The sequence below is a fragment of the Microcaecilia unicolor genome, chromosome 7 (genome assembly GCF_901765095.1).
Source record: "Microcaecilia unicolor chromosome 7, aMicUni1.1, whole genome shotgun sequence".
NCBI lineage: Eukaryota > Metazoa > Chordata > Amphibia > Gymnophiona > Siphonopidae > Microcaecilia > Microcaecilia unicolor.
Genome location: NC_044037.1, coordinates 289,461,414 through 289,483,347, shown reverse-complemented (window position 1 = coordinate 289,483,347; position 21,934 = coordinate 289,461,414). Strand labels below are relative to the sequence as shown.

The following is a 21,934-nucleotide window of genomic DNA, read 5'->3' as shown; positions in this document are numbered from 1 at the left end:
GGGCAGCAGACGATGTCACAACTAACACTTTTATTAACCATCCAGGACCATCTTTGCTCGCACTCCAGAGAGTTACTACTACTACTTATCATTTCAATAGCACTACTAGACGTATGCAGCGCTGTACACTTGAACATGAAGAGACAGTCCCTGCTCGACAGAGCTTACAATCTAATAAGGACAGACAAACAGGACAAATCAGGACAAATAAGAGATAAGGACAAAGAGTAGCAAGATTCCGGAATCCCAAAGACTACTACTACTACTTATCATTTCTATAGCGCTACTAGACGTACGCAGCGCTGTACACTTGAACATGAAGAGACAGTCCCTGCTCGACAGAGCTTGCAATCTAATTAGGACAGACAAACAGGACAAACAAGAGATAAGGGAATATTAAAGTGAGGATGATAAAATAAGGGTTCTGAACAAGTGAATAAGGGTTAAGAGTTAAAAGCAGCATCAAAAAGGTGGGCTTTTAGCTTAGATTTGAAGACGGCCAGAGATAGAGCTTGACATACCGGCTCAGGAAGTCTATTCCAGGCATATGGTGCAGCAAGATAAAAGGAACGGAGTCTGGAGTTAGCGGTGGAGGAGAAGGGTGCAGATAAGAGAGATTTACCCAGTGAACGGAGTTCCCGGGGAGGAATGTAGGGAGACATGAGAGTGGAGAGGTACTGAGGAGCTGCAGAGTGAATGCACATAGGTCCATAAGAGGAGTTTGAACTGTATGCGGAAACGGATAGGAAGCCAGTGAAGTGACTTGAGGAGAGGGCTAATATGAGCATAACGACACTGGCGGAATATTAGTCGTGCAGCAGAATTTTGAACAGATTGAGGAAAGAGTTCAAGTGGTCTACGTTTTTTGTATTAACAACAGCAAGATATCGAATATGATTTGCTTTGTATTGGGTTCAGCTATACATCAATACACATCCTGAGACTCCTGAGGAAGGCCCTTGTGGGCCGAAACACGACTTGTGTCGAGTCCTGGATGATTTATAAAGGTGTTAGTTGTGACATCGTCTGCTGCCCCCCTTTTATGTCACCCTTGTTGTGACTGTTTCGTCAAATCAAAATGAGAAATGTTACGTCTTGTCATTTTTAAATGCAGCACATACTAGGCTTCTGCCGTTCTACTTTTCCATCGTCCGGCCCAGTCGGCTCAGGCAGTGGTGATGGAGCTATATGTTAATTTGGCATTAATGTAGGCCTCACCTTGCCAGGGCCGCCGAGAGGGGGGGCAGGGGGGGCAAAATTCCCCGGGCCCGGTGCCGGAGTCAGGCCACCGGTGCTGCAGTCCCCGGTCTCACCTGCCTGCCTCTTTGGCTCCGGGACCCCTGCATTCAAAGCGGCAGTCACAGATCGCCTCCCTTCGGGCCTTCCCTCCCTGTGTCCCGCCCTCGCGAAAACTGGAAGTTACATCAGACAAGGGTGGGACACAGAGAGGGAAGGCCAGAAGAGAGGCGATCTGCGACTGCCGCCTTGAATGCAGGGGGCCCGGAGCCGTGGAGGCAGGCAGGTGAGACCGCCGAACTGCAGTGGCGGGGGGTGGCAGCAGTGGGGGGAGCGATGGGGGGTGGCGGAGGCGGGGCGGCCTTGCCTCGGGCCTGGCCTAGTCTCTCAGCAGCCCTGCATCTTGCACTGAAAACTTCCCACAAGGGACCAGTGTGCAGGCTACATCTGTGTTCTATGGTTATGCTACTCAACATGTGCAGTCTGGTTGCTAGGAATCCACAATGACTATGCACGAGAGAGATTTGCAAGCGCTGCCTTCACTGTGCAAATATATCTCATGCAAATTCGTTGTGGGTGTCATAAAAATCAGACATGCCAAATGGCATCTGAAGACTGAGTTGAGAACCATGGCTGGTGCTCAGTGTGAGACCAACGGACAACGTCGTGCCCAGCCTTGCCAGTTGGGATGGGAGGTGCTACCAGATTTGTTCTCCTGGTCTCCAAGGTTGGGGAGCTGGACTTACCTGGTTAAAGCTCAGGATTCAACCAGCTCTAGCAAAACATACGTTGAATCGATTTATTCATTCTTTCAAAAAGTACTATGAATAGGGACATTTTGATGAAGTTACAAAGTAATAGTTTCAAAATGAATAGGGGGAAATACTTTTCACTCAAGTAGTTAAGCTTTGGAAATCGTTGCCAGAGGATAGGGTAACAGTGGTAACATAGTAGATGACGGCAGAAAAAGACCTGCACGGTCCATCTAGTCTGCCCAACAAGACAAACTCATATGTGCTATTTTTTGTGTATATCTTACCTTGATTTATAACTGTCATTTTCAGGGCACAGACCGTATAAGTCTGCCCAGCACTATCCCCGCCTCCCAACCACCAGCTCTGCCACCCAATCTCGGCTAAGCTCCTGAGGATCCATTTCTTCTGAACAGGATTCCTTTATGTTTATCCCACGCATGTTTGAATTCCGTTACCGTTTTCCTCTCCACCACCTCCCGCGGGAGGGCATTCCAAGCATCCACCACTCTCTCAGTGAAAAAATACTTCCTGACATTTTTCTTGAGTCTGCCACCCTTCAATCTCATTTCATGTCCTCTCGTTCTACCGCCTTCGTATCTCCGGAAAAGGTTCGTTTACGGATTAATACCTTTCAAATATTTGAACGTCTGTATCATATCACCCCTGTTTCTCCTTTCCTCCAGGCTTAAAAAAGGTTTGGACAAGTTCCTGGAGGAAATGTCCTTAGTCTGCTATAGAGGTAGACGTGGGGAAAGCCACTGCTTGCCCTGGGGTTAGTAGCCATGAATCTTGCTACTATTTGAGTTTCTGCCGGGTACTTATGACCTGGACTGGCCACTTCTAGAGTCAGGATACTGGGTTAGATGGAGCACTGGACTGTCCAAGTATAGCTGTTCTTATGAGGTGAATAAAAATGGAGTCAGTGTGTGATAACCTTGGAGTGACGAGCTGCTACACTACACAAAATTTGAAATACAGTATCAGGGTAATTCTATGTAGTGTACAAAAATTTAGGTGTCTAACTTTTTGCGCTCCAATGAAAATTAATAGATGTTAAGTACCAAAACGGGGGTGAAATGGCAGTTAGGATTTTGGAGCCCTTTTACTAAGCGGCGGTAAGCCCACTTTGCGTCAAACAGGAACTACTGCAGGGTTACTGCAGCAGCCCAATGGTAGTTCCCACACCCAGCATGTGCCATTTTCCCGCACTTCTATTTTTTGTAGCGCAGGGGTTTACCCATCAGTAACTGGGCAGTGATGCTAGCGCAAGCCCCCTTTTACCGTAGCTTAACAAAAGGGCCCCATGGAAGGGCATAATTAAACGAGGCACACAAGTTCTGAGGGCTTCCTCGCAGGACATCCCCGCAAAGGGGCGGGGAAACCCATATTATGGAAACAAGATGGGCGTCCATCTTTCGTTTCGATAATACGGTCGGGGATGCCCAAATCTCAACATTTAGGTAAACCTTAGAGATGGTCGTCCCCGGTTTTCGGTAATAATGGAAACCGAGGACGCCCATCTCAGAAATGACCAAATCCAAGCCATTTGGTCATGGGAGGAGCCAGCATTCGTAATGCACTGGTCCCCCTTACATGCCAGGACACCAACCGGGCACCCTAGGGGGCACTGCAGTGTACTTCAGAAATTGCTCCCAGGTGCATAGCTCTCTTACCTTGGGTGCTGAGCCCCCCCAAACCCACTCCCCACAACTGTGCAACACTACCATAGCCCTAAGGGGTGAATGGGGGCACCTACATGTGGATACAGTGGGTTTGTGGTGGGTTTTGGAGGGCTCACATTTACCACCACAAGTGTAACATGTAGTGGGGGATGGGCCTGGGTCCGTCTGCCTAAAGTGCACTGCACCCACTAAAACTGCTCCAGGGACCTGCATACTGCTGTCAGGGAGCTGGGTATGACATTTGAGGCTGGCATAGAGGCTGGCAAAAAATATTTCTAAAGTTCTTTTTTTAGGGTGGGAGGGGGTTAGTGACCACTGGGGGAGTAAGGGGATGTCATCCCCAATTCCCTCCGGTGGTCATCTGGTCAGTTCAGGCACCTTTTTGAGGCTTGGTCGCAAGAAAAAATGGACCAAGTAAAGTCGTCCAAGTGCTCGTCAGGGACGCCCTTCTTTTTTCCATTATCGGCCGAGGACGCCCATGTGTTAAGCACACCCCAGTCCCGCCTTCGCTATGCTTCCGACACGCCCACATGAATTTTGGTCATCCCCGTGATGGAAAGCAATTGAGGACGCCCAAAATCTGCTTTCGATTATGCCGATTTGTGACCCTGGGAGAAGGACGCCCATCTCCCGATTTGTGTCAAAATGGGCGCCCTTCTCTTTCGAAAATAAGCCTGTAAGTTGACTTAGACACTATTCTGTAACTGAGTGCCTAAGGGGCTCATTTTTGAAAGAGAAAAATGTCCAGTAAATTTCCGCGTGGCATATAGAATAGGCCAAGTGCCTCTCCATGTGAGCAAACTTAGTCGCAGCCGTTTACGCCGTGTTTTACTTGTCTAAATCCCCAACACCTAAACTAGGTGCAGAGCGGATGTATTTTATAATAGTGCGCATAGATGTCAGAAACGCCCATGCCCCGCCCATGGCTATGCCCCTTTTCAACGATGCAACTTAGAATTTAAGTGCACCACGTTACAGAATACGCTTGGCAAGTTCTGCATGTAAATCTTAATGCCAATTAGTGTTGATAATTGCTTGTTAACATCCAATTGACGGCACTGATTAGATAGCTAACCAATTAAGTTACACTCATTGTTATAGAATACGCTTTGATTTCCATGCGGAAATTAAGGCTGAATCTGGCAGAAATTTGCCGTTTCAGAATACTAGCTTAGCGCCTAGTATTTTGGTCCCTAACTTAGAGCTCTTTATAGAATTGTTCCCTATTTGTCACATGCTGTACAGTCGATTGGATTAGTTCGTGCGGTTTACTCCTGTCCCTTTGAGTAACCGCTTTAATAAGAACTAGCCTTTTGACGCACAGTGGCACCCTAAGCCTTGGTTGCTGTTTTCAAAGTGGAGGAGTAGCCTAGTGGCTAGTGCAGCGGACTTGGGGAACTGGGTTTGATTGCCACTGCAGCTCCTTGTGACTCTGGGCAAGTCATTTAGAGGGTCTTTTACTAAAGCTTAGCTGGAGTTATCTTCAGCAGGGCTCATTTTATTCCTATGGGCTCTGCTGCAGATAACTTGAGCTAAGATTTAGTAAAAGACGCCCTTAACCCTCCATTTCCCCAGGTACAGATAAGTACCTGTATATATTATGTAAACTGCTTTGAATGTAGTTGCAAAAACCACAGAAAGGTGGTATATCAAGTCCCATTTCCCTTTCCCTATTTGAGATTCTACATGGAATGTTGAGATTCTGTTGCTACTATTTGAGATTCTGCACAGAATGTTGCTAGTGGAGGAGTAGCCTAGTGGTTAGTGCAGCAGACTTTGATCCTGGGGAACTGGGTTCAATTCCCAGTGCATCTCCTTGTGACTCTGGGTGACTTAACCCTCCATTGCCCCAGGTATCAAGTCCCATTTCCCTTTCCCTATTTGAGATTCTGTATGGAACGTTGCTGTTATTTGAGATTCTAGATGGAATGTTGCTAGTGGAGGAGTAGCCACGGGCCCACCCATTTTCACCCCAGGCCCACCCAGCAGAAAACCAGCCTCCTCCGTTGTTGTTGCGGCTTCAGCGAAGTCCCAGCTGCACACGTCAGCAGAGAGCAGACAACGAATCTGCAGCATCCGAAGATCCACTGAGGAGATGTAATTCTTTCATTAGACTGCCGCGCGGGGCCAGCCACATGCCTGCTAACAGCTCTGCGCAGCGTTCCGACTCCAAGTCCCGCCCCTTAAGACACAAACGTCCACTCCTGTTCCGACACAGAAACAGGAAGTTTGTAGCCTAAGGGGCGGGAGTCGGGACGCTGCAAAGCTGTTAGCGGGCATGTGGCTGGTCCCGCGCTGCAGTCTAATGGAAGAATGACATCTCCCCACAAATCTTGGGGTGAAGCAGGCAGCACTAATGAACGAAGGTCGGTTCCAGCAGGGTTGCAGGGGAAAGGAGCTGCTGCAGTGAGTGAACAGGAAGAAGATATGAGAGCTGAAGGGAGAGAGGGGGAGGGGGGAGGGGTGGATGTCTTTTGAGGCAGAAAATATGATCTAGATCATCATGTAAGGGCACCAGAGTTGGGGAATAAAGACATCGGAGGGTGGAGAAATAAAGAGGAGATGCTAGATTGGGTGGGGGGGGGGGGGAGAAAAAGCTTATAGAGAAGGAATGACTTGAAGAAAGGAATGAGAGAGGATTGTAATACACACAGGGAGAGACTGGACAGAGAGAGGGCATGCTGGGGGGGAGGGGCAGCAGTGTTGCCAGGTGGAAAATTTTTTCCCACCCAATGCAGCACAAAACCCGCCCAAAACCCGCCCAAACTCAAACCCCGCCCCTGACACCCCCACCCCCGCGTCATCGCCCCCGCCGTCACCGGCCCCGCCTCCCACGTCATCGGCCCCGCCTCCCACGTCATCGGCCCCGCCTCCTACGTCACTAACCCCGCCCAAAAACGTCACTAACCCCGCCCCCCGCGGCCGAAAAAGCCGCACAAAAAACCGCCCGGAAGCCCAAAAAACAGCCCAAAAAACCGCAACCCACCGCGGGCAGCGGAAAACCGCCCAATTGGGCGGTAAAACCGCCCACCTGGCAACACTGAGGGGCAGGTCACAGACAGGGGGTGCTGGGCATGAGGGAAGGAATGGGGGGAGATCCTGGCCACACTGTATCACGGGAGAGGGGGCAAGACAAAAGAGAGAAGTGACAGGAAGATGCTGGGAGGGGGTGAAGGGTGGGGAGAAGAGAGGGAGCAGATGCTGGGCTAGAAGGGTGGAGGGAGAGAGACACTAGGAAAGGTGGAACCATGTGGGAGAGGCCAAGGGGTGGCAAGGAAATGAACGCGTGGAGGATGGTGATTACAGGGGAAAGAAATATGGTAATGGGTCACAGATTGAAGATGGAAGGGAATGGATGGCTGGAGAAGTAGAGAGATGGGGAATAGGAGAACTAGTGTGTGGAAAGGAAATGGAAATCTGACAGGTATCTGAAAAGTAAAACAAAAGAAAAAGGGTTACACAGGATAAAATTTGGGTGGACAGAGAGCAGAAAAGAAAAAAAAACAGAGGAAAGAGCTAAAATGGAAAGGTCAATAGGTCAGAGGCAAGAGAAGTGAGGGAATGGAACAAGAGAGGAGAAAAAGACAAATGGACAGCAGCTGCTTGAAGGAGAAATAGCAGAAAGATTGGAAAGTTCAAAAGAGAAACTGGATCAACATGATGGAAAAATAAAATGACCAGACAACAAAGGTAGAAAAGGCATTTTATTTTGAATCTTAACTGAAATATGATAGCTTGAGAAATGTGCATAGTGGATGTCACTTTATTGTGTTCAGTAGAAAAAGACATATATTTTTATTTTTATTTTTATTTCTCCACTGTTGCAGTATGGTATGTGGCTAGTTGCCACCCACCAATTCCTGCCTGGACAATTCCCTCCTAGGTCTCAGGGTTGCCAGGTGGAAAATATTTTTCCAGCCTAAAGGAGCCCAAAATCCAGCCCAAAACCCGCCCAAACTCAAACCCCGCCCCTGACACCCCCGCCCCCGCGTCATCACCCCGCCCCCGCCGTCAACCCCGCCCCCGCCGTCATCGGCCCCGCCTTCCCCGTCACTAACCCCGCCTTCCCCGTCACTAACCCCGCCTCCCACGTCACTAACCCCGCCTCCCACGTCACTAACCCCGCCCAAAAACGTCACTAACCCCGCCCACCGCGGCCGAAAAAGCCACCTAAAAAAACCGCCCGAAGCACAAAAACCAGCCCAAAAAACCGCAACCCGCCGCGGGCAAAAATTTCCCGCGGCGGGTCGCGGAAAACCGCCCAATTGGGCGGTAAAACCGCCCACCTGGCAACACTGCTAGGTCTGTTCCCCCCTGGCTAGTTCTTATTGGCATGTAGTTTTGTTTTGTGTTGATGTTTTGCTGGGGGGGGGGGGGGTTTCTTATGCATCGTATTTTTTTTTATGAGGAGTGTCGTTGCATGTCATGGATGTGCTGGTAATATTTTGTGTAAGTTTTTAAATATAATATTTTATGCTCTGTATTAATTTGGAATTTGGCTTATTTTAATTTTTTTGGTGTGGTGTGGTGTGGCGTGTTAAAGGTAATATTTGAGTGTGCTTGGGAGGGAGGGCATCACCCCCCCCCCCCCCCCAAAAAAAAAAATAACTATCTGGAAGAGGAAAGAGAAGGAGATAAATTTAAGACTGTGATGTTTCATGATTGTTAAGGGTGGGAATTGTCCTAGGTGCGAACTGACCTAGAACCTGCAGTATATGCCAAGGTTCCCAGTTCAATTTTTTGTCTACATATTTTTATTTCTAATTTGTGATCACTTGTTCTGTATTTGGTGAGGGTCTGTTGGTGTGATTGCAATGGCAGGTGGGGAGATTGGAGGGGAGAAAGGGAGAAGAGGGAAGGGGGGGGGGAACCTTCTTTATTTTCTGCCCTGGGCTCTAGCATGTCAACACCAGTCCTGACCTTTGCTATGGCTGGAGGGGATCCCTAAGCCCCATAAGCTGAGGACCTCCTCTAACGGCAGCCAAAACTTCCTTCTACTAAGCTTAGCAGACGGCGGCAACATCCTCAAGTCACCAATAACTAAGCACGCCTGGGGTGCCGGCATCAGTAGCTCAAGGAGTTGCTGCTGCTGTCTGCCACGCTTAGTAAAATGGAGTTCTGGCCGTCTTCAGAGGAAATCTTCAGCTGATAGTGCTTGGGGATCCTCGTGAGCTAAAGTGTTTCTGTTTCTATTTTGAGTTGGGAGGTGCTGGGAGAGAGGTGGAGAATAGGGGAAGGAAGGGGGCGTGGCAGAGAGAAAATTTTGTGCCCACCCACTTTGGGCTCTGGCCCACCCAAAATTGGCTGTCTGGCTACGCCACTGGAGTAGCCTAGAGGTTAGTGCTGCGGACTGAAACCTGGTGTAAATCCTCGTGCCTAAATTAGACGCTGATCTACCCTATTCTGTAACTCTGCGTGCAAATTCTAAGAATGCCCTTGATCTACCCATGTCCCTCCTATGGCCACACCCCCTTTTGGATCTTAATGGAAATTTTTACACTCGCGTCTTTATAGAACCCGAACTAGGAAGATGCACATGTAAATTCTTATTGTTGTCAATTGGTGCCACTAATTGTTAGTACCCAATTATTGGTGCTAATTGCCTCACTATTTGATTAAATGGCATGCACAATTTTGAGCGCCATATATAGAATTTAGGGGAAGGCTGTTTTATACACCTGAGAAATAGTATGCTGTGTAATAAGGTCTCCAGTCCTGTCAGCATGTAGAATACCACTTGCCAGATGACCTTCAAATACTGCAGAGTACCTGGTCAAGTTGGATTTTAGAAAAGATGTAAAGACATTTCCACACACATCAGGGTATAAGTGTCTCAGTAGTTTACTCTTTTGCCCCTTGTTTTTCAGATTCCATATATAGAAACGAGTGCCAAGGACCCACCTCTGAACGTTGAGAGAGCCTTCCATGACCTGGTTAGAGTGATCAGGTGAGTTGTAAATAAATCCTGTCAGGTTGGGTGAATCATGGGTGCATCACTGAGCAAAGATCGCAAAGCATAGGTGGCGTGCTAGGTCCCAGCCATGATGTCTAGGGTAAGACAGAAATTCATAGTGCTAGAGAATAAACATCGGAGGCGGGGCTGACCATTCGGACAATTGGGAGGGCCCAGAGCAGTTGAGGGACCCAGTGTTTCCTCCCTACATGACCGACATCTCACTCCCTCACTCACTCCAGCATTTCCCTTGTCTCTGAACCCCTCCCCCACCCCAACATTTACCTCAAAAGTTCCTTTCTCCATACAGGGTCCTGGTATAGGCTGTTTGCTGCTGACCAGAACCTTCACTCTGCCATGGTCTGCCCCTTTCTGATTTAACTTCCTGCTTCCACAATGGCAGACCACAGCAGAGAGAATACATTTTATACTGCTTATCCTAGAAATAAGCAATGGATTTTCCCCAAGTCCATTTTAATAAAGGCTTATGGATTTTTCATTTAGGAAGCTATCCAAATCTTGTTTTTAAACCCTTCTAAACTAAGTGCTTTTACTACATTCTCTAGCAACGAACTCCAGAGTTTAATTGCACGTTGAGTGAAAAAATATTTTCTCTGATTCGTCTTAAACTTACTAATTTGTAGCTTCATTGCGTACCCCTTAGTCCTAGTATTTTTGGAAAGAGTAAACAAGTGATTCATGTCTACCCGTTCCACTCCACTCATTATTTTCTATACCTCTTTCAGATCTCCCCTTAGCTGTCTTTTCTCCAAACTGAAGAGCCTAGCCGTTTCAGCCTTTCCTCATAGGGAAGTCGTCCCGTCCCCATCATCATTTTTTTTCGCCCTTCTCTGTACCTTTTCTAATTCCACTATATCTTTTTTGTGATGCGGTGACCAGAATTGTGCCCAGTATTGAAGGTGCGGTCGCCCCATGGAGCGATACAAAGACATTATAACGTCCTCATTTTTGATTTCCAAATATCTCAGACTCACTAGTGATGGGAAACTCTGCCTGGCTGATTTTTAAGGAGCATGCATATTCATTGGGGAAATCTGAAAACTCAACTGTGTTGTGGCCTTCAAGGACTGGCATTGAGTACTCTTGCGTTAGACCTTGACAGCCGCACACACTCCAGGAACCATCAGCCCATGTTTTCACCTGCAGGCATGCTGGTCAGTTTTCAAATAGTCACTCTTGTCATATGTTTAATATTTTAAAGTATGATGTCCAGTTTTGCGTCTTAGTAGGATTGTTATGGCCTGTTATGCTTTGTCTCTTTGTAGGATTGTTATGGCATGCCTGTTTTGTTTATTATCAGTCTTAGGAAGGGGTAGGCTGATTAACTGATGGAGGTGTAAGGCTGAAGAGTTATCTGTGGTGTTCATTAGCCTTACACCAGCCCTGCATAGTTAGATTTGAGTTCACCTCTCCGTAACCATTGACGGGTCCAGTTTTGATCAACTGTATGATTCCTGGAGCAGGGCAGGATTAAGGCCTAGGTAAACTAGGCACGTGCCTAGGGCCCAAAGGTTTAGAATGGCCTCTATCTGATGTGTTTATTCAGTGGCCCCCTAAGGCAGATTTTTGTGCTGGTAAGTCGTCAGTTGGCTGAAAGAAGTGGTCATGGGGGAAGCGCCCGGAGCCACCACTTCGCTCAGCGGTCTGTCTTTCCTCCTGACCAAAAATCACGTGGTGGCTGAACACAGGAATCCCACTTAGCAATCAAACAGAAAACCAAAAAGCGGGAGACTGAAGAAGGCTCAGCAGACAATGGGACTTAAAATATAGAACAGTAATTTAATTCACATAACATGTAAAATATAAAATAGTTTTTAGTTATTACTATACTAGCCGTTAAGCCCGTTAAAACGGGCGAGATTTCCAGCTACCCTCCTCGCCGCCGCTCCCTCCCCCCCTCCGTGCCGGCCCCCTGCACTGACCTGACAGCGCCTCTCACCTCCGTGTGAAAGCGCTGCAGGCAGCAGCAGCAGATCGCTCTGCTGCTGCCTGCAGCGCTTCCACACGGAGGTGAGAGGCGCTGTCAGGTCAGTGCAGGGGGCCCGATACGGAGGTGGGCGGGAGCGGCGGCGGCGGGGGGAGGGTGGAGGTTGGTGCGCACGATGTTGGTTTCCAGGCGGCAGCGGCCGACAGTCCGACTCCGTTTCCCTCTCTGTTTCGCCCTCTGACGTCATCACGTCTTGACGCGAGGGGGCGGGACAGAGAGGGAAGCCTCTACTGCGCATTTGCAGGTGAGTCGGTCACTTGCCATTTATATGTTTGATAAGACTCTTCTTTGGTTGCTGTTAGAAGACTTGACACGACACCGTGTTTCGGCTTAAAGTGTCTGCCTCAGGAGTCTTGAAAATGTTGGTTCAGTGATTAGAAACAAAAACAGCTACATATAGGATCAGATGGTCTTTAAAAAGATTGTGGACAGAAACTATTTTATATTTTACATGTTATATGAATTTGGGTTTTATATTTTTAAGTCCTTTTGTTGAGCCTTCTTCAGTGCCCCGCTTTTTGGTTTTCTCCTCACCACCCATGCATGGTCCTTCAGTTAGCAGGAGGAGATGTGAGCAAGTACTTCTTGTCCTCTGCAGTCAGAACCAGTAAGAGCCCCTTTAGGAAGTTTTAAAAACTATTTATGTTATGATAGGGAGCCCTATATGCTTGTCTACCCAGGATACACCACAGGGTTAAGCTTGCCCTATCCTGGAAGCCACTTGTGGGCTTTCCTTGTTTTGCAAATCCGGTACAGCTGGATTCTCACTCATTCCTTCCATTTGTTGTCTCTCCTCTGTGAGAAACGGGGCCTTTTTTAAAGCATCCACCTTCCAGGATGCCTATGACCCATAACCTAGCCGAGATTGGGTGGCAGAGCCGGTGGCGGGAGGCGGGGATAGTGCTGGGCAGACTTATACGGTCTGTGCCAGAGCCGGTGGTGGGAGGCGGGGATAGTGCTGGGCAGACATATGGTCTGTGCCAGGGCCGGTGGTGGGAGGCGGGGCTGGTGGTTGGGAGGCGGGGATAGTGCTGGGCAGACTTATACGGTCTGTGCCAGAGCCGGTGGTGGGAGGCGGGGCTGGTGGTTGGGAGGCGGGGATAGTGCTGGGCAGACTTATACGGTCTGTGCCAGAGCCGGTGGTGGGAGGCGGGGCTGGTGGTTGGGAGGCGGGGATAGAGCTGGGCAGACTTATACGGTCTGTGCCCTGAAAAGGACAGGTACAAATCAAGGTATACACAAAAAGTAGCACATATGAGTTTATCTTGTTGGGCAGACTGGATGGACCGTGCAGGTCTTTTTCTGCCGTCATTTACTATGTTACTATGTAACCTGCTTTTCGCTGCCTATTGGTATTCAGACTGAGTGATCAGCATTCTGTACTGCCCTTCTCTCCTCTTCCCTTTCATTAAATGTATTTCTTTTCCATCGTCTGACTGATTTTTATGTATACCATTATAAACCACTCTGAAAGGCTCCCTTTGATTAGTATAGCAAGACTTTAATAAACTTGATTTTATTTAGCCATAGTAAGAGCATCCAATCGAATATCCGTCCCAATAGAACAATGATATTAAACAAGACAGTAACACGTGCCATTGTGCGCATATGTCCACAAAGAACAGAACAGAGCCATTAAAGTAAAAACCTAAAACGTCGCTTCTGCTTTACTGGTTGACAAGTCAATCTTCATAAATGATTTGCCCTGAGAGCATGTGCGCTGGGCGATTGGAAAGCTTTGGCTACCGGTAGCTGAAACCAAAACCTGTTGGCTTTCTAGTAGAAAATGTGTGACAAGCAGTAACGGACCAGGCTGTGTCAGTTTCTGCAGCTGCTGTAAACTCCTTGGCCAATGATCGCAAGACTACATAATTCTCACAAATTCTGTTGCAAATGGAATCAGTATTAGAATGGTACAAACTGGCTGTGGTGTTCACATTGGCATGAAATGCTTATTATGAAGTCCACTACAATGACTCACTGTCTGCCTGGTGCCAGTTTCTCCAAGGCAAAGCTGCTCACAGTTTGTTCGGTCCGTCTCTAATCTTTTTTTTTTTCAGCCCTAGAGAACTGTTTTTTTCGCTTCAGCTTCAGTGCTAAAAAAAGTGTAAAAATTATGTATTTGGGATGCCAAAATCCATTGGCTCTATGTCAACTGCATTCCTCCCCAAACTTAGTCCTAGAAAAAGATCTGATATGTTGATGTGTCCAATTTCACTTCTGGACTGGTGCCAAGCTGATGCTTCTTAGCTACTTAGTATATACAGGACACTGAATGTAAGAAATCCTGGTGGTTCAAACATTTCTCTGGTAAACAAGCCTAAGGACGATTAGATGTCAGCCTTCACCCCCAACATGAAGATATACATTAATCTAAGGACTTCTCTTTCCCAAGTTTTGTACAAAGGATAGCTCAGGCTTCCACTTTTTATTTAAAATCATTTATAATGGGTCTCTCAAAACACCTCAACATCTAAAGAGTTGATGGCCCATCCTCTCTCTCTCTTCCAGGATGTGCATTAAAAAAAAAACGTAGGAAATGCTCGTAACGTACTTTGGATTCTGTTTAAAGTGTCTGTTATCTTTAAATGTCCTCATCCACCAGCCCTTAGGTACTTGACAGATTTGCCATTTCATCGTGTATCGGGCCGAACACGAAGATCTTCTTCACAAGTACTGAGGAGTGGCCTAGTGGTTAGGGTGGTGGACTTTGGTCCTGGGGAACTGAGGAACTGAGTTCGATTCCCACTTCAGGCACAGGCAGCTCCTTGTGACTCTGGGCAAGTCACTTAACCCTCCATTGCCCCATGTAAGCCGCATTGAGCCTGCCATGAGAGGGAAAGCGCAGGGTAGAAATGTAACAAAAATAAAATAGATACTATTGGAGATTGTACATGGAATGTTGCTACTATTGGAGATTCTACATGGAATGTTGCTATTCCACTAGCAACATTCCATGTAGAAGGCTGCGCAGGCTTCTGTTTCTGTGAGTCTGACGTCCTGCATGTATGTGCAGGACGTCAGACTCGCAGAAGCCTGCGCGGCCACATTGGTGATCTGCAAGGGCCGACTTCTACATGGAATGTTGCTAGTGGAATAGCAACATTCCATGTAGAATCTCCAATAGTAGCAACAGTGGAGGAGTGGCCTAGTGGTTAGAGTGGTGGACTTTGGTCCTGAGGAACTGAGTTCGATTCCCACTTTAGGCACAGGCAGCTCCTTGTGACTCTGGGCAAGTCACTTAACCCTCCATTGCCCCATGTAAGCTGCATTGAGCCTGCCATGAGTGGGAAAGCGCGGGGTACAAATGCAACAAAAAAAAATCTGTAATCCTGGCATGTATCGGGCAGCAGGCCATTAGTTGTTTTTACTCTAGTTTTGGAACAGTCTAATATTTGGAGATTCAGCTACAGCCTAGTCGTTTAGTTTTTAGGAGAAATAAACTTAAGAGATGGTTGTAGGCTTAGAATTTTAGATGAGGCAGTTGTAAGATTTGGATTATTTGGGGGCATAACGCCTGCTTGTATGGGGTTTTCTAAGTGTACCTTGTTTTATTGCCTGGATGCTGTATGTTTTTTGGATTGTACGTTTACTTTGGATTGTTGACGACAAATCAAGGGGAATGAATGAATAACTAAATTCTGGTGGGACACAGCATTGCATATAGCAACTGTACTGAAGAGGGGAAGAGAAAATGGTGACTACTTGTGAAGAAAACTGAAATGATACCAATATTAATAGTAATAATTAGTTTTCTTTTGACACTACTAATTTACTACTTCGTAGCTTCATCGCATGCCTCCTAGTCTAGTATTTTTGGAAAAAATAAACAAACGATTCACGTCTACCATTCCACTCCACTCATTTTATGGACCTCTATCATATCTCCCCTCAGCCGTCTCTTCTCCAAGCTGAAGAGCCACAACCACTTTAGCCTTTCCTCATAGGGAAGTCGTCCCATCCCCTTTATCATTTTTGTCTCCCTTCTCTGCACCTTTTCTAATTCCACTATATCTTTTTTGAGATGCGGTGACCAGAATTGCAATAACATATAAATATAGAGAAGTAAAAAGTTGCAAGAAGTCCAGCAAGACAAGAATGAAAAATATCATGGTAAAATGTTAGGGTTTAATTTTGAGTTGGGCTTAATAGTCAACCAGATAGTCATGTAACATTTATAGGAAGAAGGGAGGGATGTTTTTGCATGACCAGTAGCTTTGATGCAACCAAGGATACATTACGTGAAAGTATATGTAATGTTTATGTAAACTTGTTGTGATGTCCTTCACCTGACCTGTTGATTTGTACTATAATAAAATAAAATAAAAAGGTGGGCAGACTCAATGGACCTTAACTTCTTTCTCTGCTGTTTTGAATGATGTGGGTACTGATTCTTTAAAATGGATTAGATCTGCCAGCCGTACAAAGTGAGGGGGTAGTGAACGCTCTTGGTTTTCCGTATTACAGATGAAAATAAAGAAACACATATAGAAAACGAATACACACATTTATTTATTTTATTTATTTTAGGTCATTTATACCCCGCCTTTTGCCACAGTGTTGCAGCCCCAAAGCGGCTTACAATGAACTAATAAAATAAAAATTAAATCAAATACAATGAGCAGTGGAAGGGTAGAAGGAACGGAGAGAGAAAGGGAAGAAGGGAATATAAATACAATCTGAAAACAAATTAATAAGTAGGCAGGGAGAGGATAGCAAAAAAAGGAGGAAGGAAGGAAAAAGTCTAAGATCAGGTCTTGACTCGCAAAGTCTCGGTTAGGCTGGTGGACAGGATAACAAGCCGAGAGGGTAATAACAGATGCTCCGCTTCACCAACGGACCCAACATACACCATGAGAGCTGAGTGCAGGACCATATCAACCATCACAACTCTTCACAATGTACCCATAATCGTATTATGACCATTTGTATTTCCAGTATTCAAAACGTATTGTAAGCCACACTGAACCCGCAAATAGGTGGGAAAATGTGGGATACAAATGCAATAAATATAGTTGCATCCTGAGCAGCTCGTCCGCTGTCTCCACCCCCACCCCGCACGCTTTGCATCAGCAATGAGAGGAGACGGTGGACTGGAAGCAATTTTTGTGACCCCCTGGATCGGTGCTTCTCAACCCCAGTCTTTGAGGCACACCTAGTCAGGTTTCCAGGATATCCACCATGAATATGCATCAGATGGATTTGCATGCACTGCCTCCAAGGTATGTAAATCTATCTCATGCAAATTCATGGTGGATATCCTGGAAACCTGATGGGACCAGACCTTCCAAGTCTCCCGCTTTCAGACTCTCCCTTTTGCGGGTCGTCTCCCGCACTCCCACCGGGGAACCAGGATCTCCCGCTGAACAGCCTTCCTTTCCAGCGACAGCAGGAAATACCTTCATAAAACATCAGCTCCTGCTGCTCTGGTCCCACGGAGAGCAGGGGATGACATTTTATGAAGGCGTCGCCTGACGCTCGGAGGGGAAGCTACTTCTGGTGCCCCGGGCTGTGAATTGGTGTGTGCCAGGGCTGGGTGGAGTGGGGCAGAACTATGGGCAGGTCCTAAATCTCCCACTCAGAAGGTCGGCCCCCTTGGGACTAGGTGTACTTTAAGGATGGGGTTGAGACGCACTGCTCTAGATTTTGCTCACACAGCCCTTGGGTATGGTGCTGGCTGAGGGAAAAGATGGTGGTCCAAGAAGACCTGAATTCAGGCATTAAGCAAGTTCTGCTGCTGCTGAATTTTGGCAGGGTGCCGTAGCTTTGCCTCCACTGCATACCACACTCTGAATTTGGCCACTGTAACAGTCCTCTTCAGTGATCCAGCTGGCACAGCATAGCAGCAATACTGGTAATGAAATAAAGTGCTGGACCTACCCATTCCAGAGTTTCCATGCAACAGGAAAGCCTGCAAGAGGTGGGATGGGACCCTGGGGCAGGCTCTGGGTTCTATTTATCCATAAGTACATAAGTATTGCCATACTGGGAAAGACCAAAGGTCCATCGAGCCCAGCATCCTGTTTCCAACAGTGGCCAATCCAGGGCACAAATACCCGGCAAGATCCCCAAAAACATACAAAACATTTTATACTGCTTATCCCGGAAATAGAGGATTTCCCCCAAGTCCATTTAATAATGGTCTATGGACTTTTCCTTTAGGAAACTGCCTAAACCTTTTTTTAAATTCCGCTAAGCTAACCGCCTTTACCACATTCTCTGGCAACGAATTCCAGAGTTTAATTACACGTTGAGTGAAGAAAACTTTTCCTTGCTGCCGTGCTGGGCAGGATGGATCGCAGAGGTGGGCATCAGGACAGGGCAGGATCTGGGCAGAGTCAGTTAATCAGAGGGGAGCAGAGGGGCCTTCCCTCTCCCACTTCTAAGTGAGGGGAAGGGGGTTGGAGAGTGCGAGCACAATGAACCAGCACCAGTTCGGGTGGGAGGGAAGGAGCTGGAGACAGGAGACTGCGTGAGCTGAGTGCACCAATACAAGTTCTGATCTCTCTTGTCTTTCACACCTCCACAGGCAACAAGTCCCAGAGAAGAGCCAGAACAGGAAGAAAAAAACCAAGTGGCGAGGAGACCGGGCTCCTGGTTCCCATAAACTTAAACTGCAGTGCGTAATCTTATGATGGATCCCTGTCGCCCGCCTGCTGTTGCTGACACACTGGCCTTGCCTGAGCTGCGCTGGAACGTTTCAAAGTGCCGCTCTCGGTGCTGTGCTGGAAAGACCCCCCAGGACCGCAGGCATGCTTAGAACATGGCCAGCTGCCTCGGATTCCTAACTGACAAGCAGAGCATTTGGGGAGGGGGTATGGATTTTGAGGAAACCTTTTTGCTGATTGCCTACATCTGAAGTCGCAGCAACACTGGCACAGCCAAAGTTTCAGAAAAGTCAGTGGCAGGTCCTTTTCCCAGCCTCTTCCTTGCTGTGTGAAAGTCGGCAGAACATATATGGATTTTTTAACGGAATCTGACCCTCAGGAATCAACAGTGGAGAACAGCCAGCAGAACATGCCACTTTTTGTTTGTGTGTGTATTGTTGTGGGGGGGGGGAGTGTTTCAGGGGGGGGGGGGGTTCCCAAATCTGACATCTTTTCAAAGAGTACCCCCTGTACATTTGAGCTGGAACCCAGAGCTTCACTCATTTTTCTGCAGTGAAGTGCTTCACGGATGCCAGCGTTACGATTTATCACAAAATGAAACGAGTAGGTTGGAAAGGAAAATGCAGTCCAGCTGCTGGGTGACGTCAGACTTTGTGTCAAAGCCTGGAGGGCCGCCAGCTTGCACTCCATAAACACAGGGGAGACAAAGAAATAAAACAACGTTTTTCTCACAGGACTTTAGCATTCCTCTCCTCCATCTGGTAGTTTAGGGGGAGGTTATGTAGACAAGGCCTTTTTGTTAACCCAAGTCTCCCAAGGTATACAAATAAAAGTATTCAAAATGTGAGATTGTGGACCATTTTATAAAATGTATTAATTTATTGTACAGAATAAAACCTTAGTCTGCAAGAGTTCGGGCATTGATGACTTATTTTTCCAAATTCAGTGATCTTGCAATGACAGCTGACTTCCGGCTTCCGTTTTTGTACCGATAACCCCCACCTCCGTAGGCAGCTGGTGGCTCAGCTATTTGGGGTGGATGAGGTGGGGCTAGGATGGGATTAATTAAAATCCTTGGCGTGGTTGGGGTTTGTTTCTTGGCCCGAGTCCATAATAATCTGACATCATGCAGAAAGCAAGGGCAGCAAAATTGTTGCCGGTAATACTTTTTATTGAATGTAGATATTTGTTACATATCAAATAGCTAAGAACAAGGTGGCAAAAAATTCAACTGGGTAAAAGTACATAATTATAGGATAGGGATGCCATACAGAATTAAATCATAAGAACATACATACATACATACATACATAAGAGTAGCCAGGCTGGGTCAGACCAGTGGTCTGTCTAGCCCAGTTTCCTGTTTTCCTAACAGTGCCCAAGCCAGGGCACAAGTACCTGGCAGAAACCCAAATTGTGGCAACATTCCATGTAGACCCCCCAAAAATAGCAAGATTCTGGAATCTAAAGAGTGACAAGATTCTATGCAGAATCTCAGAGTAGCAACATTCCATGTAGAACCCCAAAGAACAGCAAGATTCTGGAATTCTAAAGAGTGACAAAATTCCATGCAGAATCTCAAAGACTAGCAACATTCCATGTAGAACCCCAAAGAACAGCAAGATTCTGGAATTCTAAAGAGTGACAAAATTCCATGCAGAATCTCAAAGACTAGCAACATTCCATGTAGAACCACAAAGAACAGCAAGATTCTGGAATCCTAAAGAGCGACAAGATTCCATGCAGAATCTCAAAGAGTAGCAAAATTCCATACTACAAATCCCAGGGCAAGCAGTTGCTTCCCATGTCTGTCTCAATAGCAGACTGTGTACTTTTCCTCCAGGAACTTGTCCAAACCTTTTTTAAATCCAGATGCGCTAACTGCTGTTACCACATCCTCCGGCGAAGAGTTCCGGAGCTTAACTATTCGTCGAGTGAAAGAATATTTCCTCCTATTTGTTTTAAAAGCATATAAACTGCCTCCACAGACCTCCCATCCCCCTCCCCTGAGTACAGAGCTAGAATATTTCCCTATAAAAGTTACCATATGAAAACTTTTTCAGATATTTTCATTTACTCTAGCCAGAAGTTGTGAAGCTTTTTTTTTAAGCCCAGGTGACCCCTGAGGAAGGCTTAGTGTCGAAACAAGGCCCATTTAGGGTTACCTCTTCACCACATTGTGGACTTTTGTGTGTGTATTCTGGCTAATAAACTTCCAATTTCCCTGTGAATTTTGGAATATTTTTTCCTTCCACCCTTTCGTTGTAGTTTACCACTTACTCAATTTCACTCCCTTATCCAAGGCCGTTTTCATGGTGTTCCTCATCTATACTTCCACACTCTTGGCTAGATAAGTAGAAGGTTCCCCTGTTTAGTTCATCCTCACCCTTCCGAAGCTTTGTAATAATCTAAATAGCTATTAATATTGGTGCGGCTGTAGGCCAAGTATCTGACCACCTTGAATGTAGCTTGCCAGAGAGACCCAGCTATGTGAGGCCCTGTGATTCTAGTGGGACTTAATTACTGTACCAGCAGGCCTGCCAGGCAGCCCCAGTTGGTGATTAATTCTGGTGTCATATATGCAGTTTGTATTTATTTATTTATTTATTTATTTATTTATTTATTTATTAGGATTTATTTACCGCCTTTTTGAAGGAATTCACTCAAGGCGGTGTACAGCAAGAACTCAAACATCAGCTACAGACAATGTCAGCAGTAAAAATATTCAAACAAGACAAAGTATGGCTTGGAGGGGCATTTTCGAACGGGGCCTGCCATCTCTAAGGGCGCCCATCTCTGAGGACAGCGCCACGAAGGGGCGGAGCCAACCGTATTTTCGAACGAGATAGCCGGCCATCTTTTGTTTCGAGAATACGGTTGGTGCCGGCCAAATGCCTTGGATTTGGCCGGGTTTGAGATGGCCAGCCTCGGTTTTTGCCGATAATGGAAACCGAGGCCGGCCATCTCAAAGTCGGCCAAATCCAAGGCACTTGGTCATGGGAGGAGCCAGCATTTGTAGTGCGCTGGTCCCCCTGACATGCCAGGACACCAACCGGGCACCCTAGAGGGCACTTCTAAAAATTAAAAAAATAAAATTAAAAATAGCTCCCAGGTGCATAGCTCCCTTGCCTTGGGTGCTGAGACCCCAAAACCCACTACCCACAACTATGCACCACTACCATAGCCCTAAGGGGTGAAGGGGGGCACCTACATGTGAGTACAGTGGGTTTAGAAAGGCTCCCATTTTCCACCACAAGTGTAACAGGTAGGGGGGAGATGGGCCTGGGTCCGCCTGCCTGAAGTCCACTGCACCCACTAAAAGTGCTCCAGTGACCTGTATACTGCTGCGAAGGACTTGAGTATGACATTTGAGGCTGGCAAAAAAAGTTTTTAAAGTTGTTTTTTTGAGGGTGGGAGGGGGTTAATGACCACTAGGGGAGTCAGGGGAGGTGATCCCTGATTCCCTCCGGTGGTCATCTGGTCAGTTCGGCACTTTTTTGGGACTTGGACCTGAAAAAAAAAAGGGACCACCAAGTAAAGTCGACCAAATGCTCGTCAGGGCCGCGGCTTTCTTTTTTTCATTATTGGGCGAAGCCGGCCATCTCTTAAGCATGCCCCGGCACGACCCTGTCCCGCCTTCGCTACCCTTCCGACACGCCCCCTGGAAGTTTGGCCGGCTCCGCGACGGACTG

General features: G+C 47.0%; 1 protein-coding gene across 2 annotated transcripts in view; it reads left to right on the top strand.

Moving 5' to 3' along the window:
* The window catches only part of LOC115474038 (ras-related protein M-Ras), a 115,964-nt gene extending 97,284 nt beyond the window's left edge, over window positions 1–18,680 (top strand). For both annotated transcript variants that reach the window (XM_030209323.1, XM_030209324.1), the window contains 2 exons: window positions 9,541–9,620; window positions 18,164–18,680. In XM_030209323.1, coding sequence (XP_030065183.1) covers window positions 9,541–9,620; window positions 18,164–18,269 — 186 coding nt within the window. In that variant the 3' untranslated portion in view covers window positions 18,270–18,680. The remainder of the gene's footprint in view (window positions 1–9,540; window positions 9,621–18,163) is intronic.
* Window positions 18,681–21,934: the final 3,254 nt, after the last annotated feature.